General features: G+C 47.3%; 1 protein-coding gene across 2 annotated transcripts in view; it reads left to right on the forward strand.

Annotated features, from left to right (window-relative positions):
• Nucleotides 1–3,582: 3,582 nt before the first annotated feature.
• Nucleotides 3,583–10,011, forward strand: part of LDHA (lactate dehydrogenase A) — a 14,294-nt gene continuing 7,865 nt past the window's right edge. The window contains exons 1-4 of one of the 2 annotated variants that reach the window (XM_011937462.1): nucleotides 5,449–5,770; nucleotides 5,981–6,130; nucleotides 8,534–8,651; nucleotides 9,919–10,008. In XM_011937462.1, coding sequence (XP_011792852.1) covers nucleotides 5,708–5,770; nucleotides 5,981–6,130; nucleotides 8,534–8,651; nucleotides 9,919–10,008 — 421 coding nt within the window. In that variant the 5' untranslated portion in view covers nucleotides 5,449–5,707. Of the gene's footprint in view, nucleotides 3,829–5,448; nucleotides 5,771–5,980; nucleotides 6,131–8,533; nucleotides 8,652–9,918; nucleotides 10,009–10,011 lie in introns of those variants that run through there. The other variant, XM_011937463.1, reaches the window with a different exon arrangement.

Raw genomic sequence — 10,011 nt, forward strand, 5'->3', positions numbered from 1 at the left:
AGGCTGGTCTCGAACTCCTGACCTCAGGTGATCCACCCACCTCGGCCTCCCAAAGTGCTGGGATTAGAGGCATGAGCCACCGTACCTGGCCAACACATTTTCTTTATCATCCATCTATTGATGACACTTAGATTGAGTCCGTCCATATTTTAGCTATTGTGAATAGTGCTGCAATAGTCATGGGAGTGCAGATATTTGTTTGATATACTGATTTTGTTTCTTTTGGATATATATTCAGATTGCTGGATCATATGGAAGTTTCATTTTTAGTGTTTTGAGGGGCCTCCATACTGTTTTCCATAGTGACTATGCTAGGGATTTTCCCTTTTGAAGAGGTCACATCCAAAGAACACTTGGTCAGATTGAGAATTCTGTTCTGTCCCCTGAAAGTGTTTTCTGACCCATTCCAAGGGTTCCACATTGTTCTCTGGCTTTAGTACAGAAGTTCTACTGTTTGGATTGTATTAGTCAGGGTCCTATATTAGTCAGCGTTCTCCAGAGAAACAGAACCAATGGAAGAATAGATATAAAGAGATTTATGAGGAGGAATTTGCTCATGTGTTTATGCAAGCGGAGAAATCCCATGATCTTGCCATCTGCAAGCTGGAGAGACTCAGGAAAGCTGGTGGTATAAATTCCAGTTTGAGCCCAAAGGCCTGAGAACCAGGAGAGCCAATGGTCTAAGTCCCAGTCTAAGGGCAGAATACCAAGGTCTCAGTAGAGACACCCATTGGCACCCACGGCCTCTTCTGAACCTGGGACTGGTTTGGGCCCCCTAGATAATTTCTTCCCCTTTGTATGGAGTGGGGTGGGGCAATATCCTATAATAGAGAGAAAATCATAGGCTTTGGGGTTAGTCAGCACTGGTTTAAATTGTCAGTCAACATCACTTACTAGCTGCACAACCTTGGCAAAGTCACTTACCTGTCTGAGCCTTGGTTTCTGTATCTGAAAAATGGGGATAATTATGCCTACTCCAAAGTATGAGTATGGGGATTACCTAACTGGCTGCCAGAACCATAACAGATGCTCAGTAAATGGTATTTGTTTCATTCATATTTGTGGAGTCAAATACTGGCTGTTGTTCTGCCTAAGAAGCCTGAGCTGTGCTTGGAGCAAGCTGTTGCTAGGTATCGTGACTTAGGGCAATGAAGACTCTACTTAGTTTATCTTCACAGGTCATCCCAGAGTGCCCAGACCCAAGCCTTTCAGGTGAAAATTATTCGTCTCCCCAGCCAACTTCAGCTCTCTGCCTTCTGTACCCTTCTTCCCAGCAGCAGTGGTCACATTTGGTAGGCAGGCAGGGGCCCAGCCCTGACTGAGAACACTGTTGCAAAGACTAAGGAACCGGAAAACACTGTGGCAATCTGCCCTGCCCTGAGGTACTCTGAAGAATCAGTGGTCCACCCCTAAACTTTCCAGCTGTGTGTTTGAGGTGAAAGCCCCATTTCAGAGCCTAGAGTGATCTTAGAATCTAGAGTGATGGCAAAACTGTGAGAACATGCGAGCATGCCCTGTTATTATTATTTTTTTAATGATGCTGCCAGGCTAGTCTCGAACTCCTGGCCTCAAGCAGTACTCCCACCTCAACCACATTGGTGCTGGGATTATAGGCATGAGTCACTGCACCCGGCTCCTTGTGCTATTCGGGAGCTGAGTAGAGTTTTCTGTCAAAACCAAGAAACTCAGTTATGGATCTATCTCAGAGCTGCACTGGGCTGGTGCTGTAGGTTCAGGGAGTAAGTAAACCCATCCATGCCCTTGAGGGGCTCACCGTCTGGTAGGGGAGCATAGCCACACATACCTCTCTTACAAACTGGTTTGAAAAATGTACCGTCCAGTCTGTAGGGGGCAGAGAGCAAGGCAGTACCAGTTCTGTGTGTTGGCTGTCCTGTGTGTAACACAGAACACTTCTGTGACCAGATGTGTGGGCTGTTTCCACCTCACCCACTTCCCGACACCAAGCAGTTCTCCAGGAGACACCAACTGGGTGTCCTAGAATTCAATTCCATCCTGATACTGTCCACCTGCAGATAGTGTCAGATTCCACAGGTTAAGAGTGCCATCCCACAAGGCTGCTTCCCCCTTCAAACACCAATCTCAAGATACAGACGAATAGCCAGATAGAAGAGATGCAAAGGCCAAGATATGCCCCCTCTAGGCACTTCATCCTCTGAACACTTCCAGAGTTAAGCAACTCGGAAGCTCATCAAATCTTTTTCAAGAGTTTTATAGAGTTTAATTACCAGCCTCCACCCTTTTCCTAGAGGTTAGTGAGTTGGGCTGAAAGTTCCAGCCCTCTAATTCCCTAATCATGTGGTCTTTCCCATGACTGGCCCCTTCCTGAGGCAATCTAAGACTCCTAATTCATTAACATTAAGTCAGGGAAAGATGCTCTTAATAAATAACAAAAGGCACTCCTATCAGAAAATTCAGGAAACTTTGGCATATTCAAGGGCTTACCAAATATATTTCATAACATACCCCACAGTGGGAAAGTACTGGTACAAATTAGAGATGGAGGAGGACGGGCTAGGCAATGGAATCAGCAATAATACAGGCCCAGAGATAAGTATGATAAGAAAACAAACAATTGAGCTGGGCGCAGTGGCTCAAGCCTGTAATCTCAGCACTTTGGGAGGCCGAGGCGGGCAGATCACATGAGGCCAGGAGTTTGAGATCAGCCTGACCAACATTGTGAAACCCCGTGTCTACTAAAAATTACAAAAATCAGCTGGGCATGGTGGCCCGTGGCTGCAATACCAGCTACTCAGGAGGCTGAGGCAGGAGAATCGCTTGAACCCGGGAAGCGGAGGTTGCAGTGAGCTGAGATCACCCCACTGCACTCCAGCCTGGGCGACAGAGCAACTCCGTCTCAAAAAAAAAAAATTTTTTTTTAATAATTAAAAAAAAAAATCGCAGGGCAAGTGAGCGCGCCTGTAGTTCCAGTCACTTCGGGAAGACGAGGTGGGAGGATTGCTTGAGCCGGAATGTCAAGCTGCAGGGAACCATGATCACGCCACTGCCCTCCAGCCTGGGTGACAGAGTGAGACTCTGTCTCGAAATATACCAAGGTAAACAAACAAACAAAAAAACCAAAACCAAAAAACAAACCACCGACAGTTCTTGGGTATGGCCGAGACTTGAGATGAGATGCCAGTGGGGTGGGCAATAGGAAGTGCAGACTAAGACGTAAATTTGAATTGAGTCACCCTGCAAGGCCTGAGAGGCCAAGGCTTCACTATGAGTGGGGAGCTAGTAGGCTTAGCAGCAGAGGGAAAAGCAGCGTCAAGTTTTGGAGGTCACTCGACTTAGGCAAGAACAGGCCGACTGACTGCTAGGCATTTTCTTCCTTTCGTTCAACAAGTATTTGTGGAGTGCCTATTACCAGCCAAAAGCTGTTCTGGACACTGAGAAACAGGGATGAAGAATAAACAGATCCAAGCCTTCCTGAGAGTAACCTCCTCAGGTTTCATGGATGAGGAAACTGAAGGTCGTCCCGACTCAGGCTCATGGCTCCGACCCACGCTTCTGTGGCTGGAGGGCAGCACCTTACTTAGAAGTTCCAGTGCATGTGGAGCAGTCTGCAGGTCGGCTGTCCGGCTGCGCGCGCCGCCTGGGCCTCTCCAGTGCCCCGCCTGGCTCTGCATCCACCCCCAGCCCGACCCACACGTGGGTTCCCGCACGTCCGCCGGCCCCCCGCTGACGTCAGCATAGCTGTTCCACTTAAGGCCCCCCCAGCGCTCGGCTCAGAGTGCTGCAGCCGCTGTCGCCTATTCCGGATCTCATTGTCGCGTGTCCCGGACGACCGCCTGACGTGCATTCCCGGTACGGTAGGGCCCTGCGCGCACTGCGCCGGAGGGATGGCGCGTAGAGCGAACTGCCTCCGGCTCTGCTGGCCTCCGCTGCTCGCGAAGGGGTTCCTACTCCCGTGAGGTGTAGGACCTGCTTCCCAGAAGCGCAGCCCCGAGACCTCGGCGGTGGCGCACACCACGCGTGTGTTCGGAGCTCGCCGCGCTCTGCTTTTGCTCTAAGCGGGAACCATGGCTTCTGGCCGCGCTGGAGAACCGAGGAGGTGGCCACACCCAACCAGGGGTTGAAAGCCCGGGCGGATGCGGAACAACGAGATGATAGGCCTTAAGGGTGGGGGATGCCGCTGGGCTCGAAATCGGCGGGCAGTGTAAAACTCGAGGTCCAGTTCCTGGAGCCCATAGAGCCAAAAAAGCCTCAGCTTGTCCGGGGCGGGTTCTTGGAAACCGGAAAGCGGCTGAGTACCACGCGGCTTGCATTTTTCTCTTGGGACGCTCGAGAGGTGGGCTGCTTGAGGGCAGCTGCTGCCTGCAGATTATAGGGCGCACTTTGCGCATTTATTAAGGAGCTACTGGTGTATCTCGGGCTGCGCTAAGCACGGCGCATGCAAAGATGAAGCAGGCAGCATGCCAGCCCTCCCGCACCTCACGACATTCAGTTGAGTAGGATCCGCCGGTACCAACTCTTTAACAAATAGGGAGACCTAAAGCTAGGAGACAGTCAGGGATCTCTTAAGTTTCCGGTGAGTAGGCGGCAGAGGTGAGCAGTAGAACTCGTTTTTGCATGTCTCTCGCCGCTGGACGCACCCTTCCCTCACCCCATGCCCTCCCACCTCTGCTCCTACATTGAAGGTAGCATTGGATCCTGGGGCCGTTAGTGAAGCTAGCAGGTGTCCGCAGGAACTCCCTTCCCCCTACCAGGCTAGAAACCTTACAAGGCTGTCTAGAAATAGCAGTGATTTGTAAGGAGAGACCCGACTCCAGCTTGGTGGCTCTGGGCTGCCTGCCTAGAGGTCCTCTCGGGTTTTTGCCCTTTGGAGTGGTGTCAAAACTAGACGTGATACTTTGGGGATGCAGCCTGTGATATTCCCTCCAGCGAATGCAGTGCAGGGTTGGATTAACACGGTGGAAAGAATTCGAGGGTTCCATCAGGTAGCTATTAACTCTAGGGCTGCAGGCCTCAGGTCCTCTGCAGCTATTTCTACACTCCCTGTACTCAAACAATTTCTTCATACTGGGCCTGACAGGCCTTTGCAACAAGGATCACTGTGGAAGCCACACCGTGCGCCTCCCTCTGGGTTGGTTAACAGGCCCTGGTTTCTAGTATTGAGATTTAAAGTCTGGCGCTGGCTGCGCGCCAGGCCTGGGAGGCTGCCAGCTAGGCTTCACGTTGCTCGCGTCTGTTTCGGGGCATTCATTAGGTCTGAAGTCTGAATCCCAGCTCCCTCCGTCTCACTCACTGAGCTGGATAGCTCCAGATTGCCTCTGCTTGCGGGCGGGGCTTCTCTGGCTTCTGCCATCTGGCCAGTTGCCAGTTTCCCAATGGCCGGAGACCGCTAGGGTAATCGGCTTCGCCCCCGCGCTCTGTAATGCGCATGCGCACGCACACAAGTTTCCTGGGCCCGCCCATCTTCCGGATTTGGGCGGGGCGTAAAAGCGGGGCGGTCTGAAGCCGCAGCTATTAGTCTGATTTCCGCCCACCTTTCGGGGCCCGGAGAACAACAAAGCGCGCATGCGCGCGGCTCACCGCACGATTCAGTTCCTTGGGCTCGAGCTTTGTGGCAGTTAATGGTTTTTCTGCACATACCTCTGGTTTTTACTTGAAGCCTGGCTGTGTCCTTGCTCAAAGTGATCTTGTCTGAGGAAAGGCCAGCCCCACTTGGGGTTAATAAACCGCGATGGGTGAGCCCTCAGGAGGCTACACTTACACCCAAACGTCGATATTCCTTTTCCACGCTAAGGTATGGGCCTTCACTCTTCACCGACCCTGTCATTAGGCCTTTCAACTCTCTTTGGCAACCATTAGGTTTTTTTCCCCTCCCTTTTTAGTCATCTCTTGTGATTTTATAGTGGCAAATACCCCCGAAGGAAGTAAAATAGCTTTAAAAAAAATCTCTTGGTTAACAAACATTAAAGAGGATGTAGTGACACTAAATGTTTTCCCCCTATAGATTCCTTTTGGTTCCAAGTCCAATATGGCAACTCTCAAGGATCAGCTGATTCATAATCTTCTAAAGGAAGAACAGACTCCCCAGAATAAGATTACAGTTGTTGGGGTTGGTGCTGTTGGCATGGCCTGTGCCATCAGTGTCTTAATGAAGGTAAGTGAGAATCTACCACACTGGAAGCCCATACCTTGACGCCGTCCTCTGCCTCCACTCCCACCCCTAGAATTGTATTATTACGTTTCGTATAACAATATTTAGATTTATGCACTCATTCAGATAACTTTCTGTGAAACAAACTTTGGAAATACGATGATATACCAAAAGTGTATCTGAAATTAAAAAGAATCAAAGGTCATCAGGCTGGAGACCTAGTTCCTAAAATTCGTTATTCTGTATTAAATGCATGGATTGACTACCAATGAAAAAGAAGGGTCCATGACTTTAAATGAGCCAAAATTCTTTTAAAGTGATTTTTGAATTGAAAATGACACATATGATAAAATTATATGGGGAATCTGAAGTTCTCCTACCCAAACCTCATTGCCCCTGTGCCTTAGGTAGCAATTTTGTTATCAATTATGGAACTAAAATTTCATTAGAAAAAGAAATTGTGAGTAAAGCACTCCTTATTACACTATTGAAACCTGATTTATATTTAAAAGAAATTGAGGCAGCTTACAACATGAAAATGTCTGAGGCCGGGCGCGGTGGCTCACGCCTGTAATCCCAGCACTTTAGGAGGAGGCCGAGGTGGGCAGATCACGAGGTCAGGAGATGGAGACCATCCTGACTAACATGATGAAAGCCCATCTCTACTAAAAATACGAAAATTAGCCGGGTGTGCTGGCACATGCCTATAGTCCCAGCTCCTTGGGAGGCTGAGGCAGGAGAATTGCTTGAACACGGGAGGTGGAGGTTGCAGTGAGCCAAGATAGCACTACTGTACTCCAGTCTGGGCGACAGTGAGACTCCATTTCAAAAAAAAAAAAATCTGAAGTTCATATGTGGAGTTGCTAATACAAATGAATTCTGGGTTCTGAATAGAAATGGATTCAAGTGAGAAGGGACTAAAGGCAGAAATGAGCTATGAAAAGGCCTTGTAACAACACAGGTGACTCTACATGTGTTCTTAGGAAAGGCCACATAATACACAAACTTTTATTCCTTACCCACTTAAGGAGAAATTGATGCTGTTTTCCTCACACCTACAAACCGCCTATGGATTTTCTCTGTGATGGCCTCTGGCTCAGGTGTGGGTAAGAAGAGTAACTGCCACTCATTATATTGTAGATGATTTAGGGATAGATCTGCAGCTCGAATAACTTTTTTGGTAATGATAGACCACATCCATTTGTATTAAAGCTGTTATTGGTGCTCCTGGCCTGAAATGCAACTAACTATTAACTTTTAGAGTTGCAACTATAAGGTTATTTTTTGCCAATATTATACACTGCACAAACCTTTTTATCCATAACTGTTAGTATTGGTTTGTATATGGAATCAACCAGGGAATAGTTCAGATTCCATCTCTGAAAGATGGGTGGAAATCAGACTTTTTAACTTATTTTTTGAGATGGAATCTCGCTTTGTTGCCCTGGCTGGAGTGCAGTGGCACGATCTTGGCTCACTTGACCTCCCGGGTTCAAGCAATTCTCCTGTCTTAGCCTCCCAGGTAGTTGGGACTACAGGTGCCCACCAACACACCCAGCTAATTTTTGTATTTTTAGTAGAGATAGGCCTTCACCATATTGGCCACGCTGGTCTTTTTTTTTTTTTTTCTGGGATGGAGTCTCACCCTGTCGCCCAGGCTGGAGTTCAGTGGCACGAACTTGACTCACTGCAAGCTCTGCTGACTGGGTTCATGCCTTTCTCCTGTCTCACCCACCCGCCACCACTCCTGGCCAATTTTTTATATTTTTAGTAGAGACGGGGGTTTCACCGTGTTAGCCAAGATGGTCTTAATCTACTGACCTCGTGATCTGCCTGCCTTGGCCTCCCAAAGTGATGGGATTACAGGTGTGAGCCACCGCGCCTGGCCTGGCCAGGCTGGTCTTGAACTCCTGACCTCAAGTGATCCGCCTGCCTTGGCCTCCCAAAGTGTTGGGATTACAGATGTGAGTCACTATGCCCAGCCAGAATATTTGCTGATTTCAAGTCTTGATACTGGTCAATATCACCTAGTTAAATGAATAACAACCTAACATTGGTGTGTAGGATGGAATTTGAGAGAGTAGATAGAGCAGTTTTATATAATTGGAAGTTATTCTAGCAACTGCCAATCCAGTGTTCTGCTTCCACATCTGCAGTGGTGGAACTCCTATAGAGCTTGCTTCAGTGGGGAGACAGGGCTGGAGAGAGGGTCAATGCTATCTACATGTGGAGTAATCTGTAAGTCAGCTTTTGAAATGGGGTGCCCTCTACTTTGAAGTATATCTTGATACTGTGCTAATAAAGTAACAGAACTCTCCTACGCCAGAAATACAGAAATTTTTCATGCTTCTCTTAAAATCTAGACGTGGCAATTTTCCATTTAACTAAATATTTTATGTCTTTTAGGACTTGGCAGATGAACTTGCTCTTGTTGATGTCATCGAAGACAAATTGAAGGGAGAGATGATGGATCTCCAACATGGCAGCCTTTTCCTTAGAACACCAAAGATTGTCTCTGGGAAAGGTTGATTTCAACAAGTTTATATTATAATCCATGCGACTTAAATTCTTTTTTCAGATGGTCTCTCTGTTACTTAGGGTAGAGTGCAGTTGCACAATTATGGCTCACTGCAGCCTCGGACCGTGGGCTCAAGCAATCCTCCTTCCACTTCATTACCCCCTCCCCCTCACGAAGAAGCTGGGACTATAGGGCATGCTACCATGCCCAGCTAATTTTTTTACTTTTTGTAGAGATGGGGACTCACTGTGTTGCCCAGGCCTGTCTTGAACCACTGGGTTCAAGTGATCCTCCCTCATTAGCCTTCCAAAGTACTGGGATTGCAGGTGTGAACCACTGTGCCCAGCCTTAGACTTAAATGCTTTATCAGGCTTGAAATCCTAGCTCTTTGAAGATTTTGTTTTAAATGCAGAGTACAAGAGCCTGGGAACAATTTCACTTGGGTAACTGTGAATATCAAAGTTTCAATTTCTAGTAAATGGTTTAAAATAGAAATCCAATTTGTCCATGCTATGGAAACCACCTGAATTAGAATGTAATGAGTAAAGCACCTTAGGTCTGTATTTAACCACATTGTGTTACTTTCTTGCCCCCACATCCTTTCACAGGCGCAACACAAAGTTGAGAATAGGGTAAATAAATGAGCCTGTTCAGCCAGTATTCTTGACTTGAACCTTTCGCGCTTAACAGCACCAGTCAAGAAACCTGAATGTGAGCCCAAATAGTGTCTACTTTTGTACCTGAAAATCACTGGCCACCTCACTAATGGGCAACTCCCTTCATTGCTGGCTTAACTTTCTTGTGCCATAGGGTATCTAGAAGCAAAATATGCTTGTTAAGTATAAAGCTGTCTCTGCTTAGAAACAAGTCCCCCCTACCACCACCACCATCATCAAACACACACACACACACACAAATTGCCTGTTCCTGGACTGATAGGACACGAGTTAAGTAAAAACAGGAGTATGGAAAAGTGTGAACGCTGAGCTTAGGTAACAAAAATTTTGAGGATATGTAAAAAATTAATAGGAGAATCAAATAATAAACTTGATTCCCTCCAGCTCCCCCTAATTGTAGTTACGTAACGTTACAACTTGATTAAAACTAGAATACAAGGAAGGTATTGACATGCTCTTCCTCCATTTAAGAAACCATAATGATAAAACTCTAAAAACAACAAGAAAGTTCTGTGGGGCACTTATGGAACAAATTTTTGCTGCTTAGGTAAAATTTATTCTAAAGGCCTTAATCTGGTCATTTCCCTTTTCTCTAGACTATAGTGTAACTGCAAACTCCAAGCTGGTCATTATCACGGCTGGGGCACGTCAACAAGAGGGAGAAAGCCGTCTTAATTTGGTCCAGCGTA

Source organism: Colobus angolensis, unplaced genomic scaffold (genome assembly GCF_000951035.1).
Source record: "Colobus angolensis palliatus isolate OR3802 unplaced genomic scaffold, Cang.pa_1.0 Scaffold164, whole genome shotgun sequence".
In the NCBI taxonomy this organism is placed as follows: Eukaryota; Metazoa; Chordata; class Mammalia; order Primates; family Cercopithecidae; genus Colobus; species Colobus angolensis.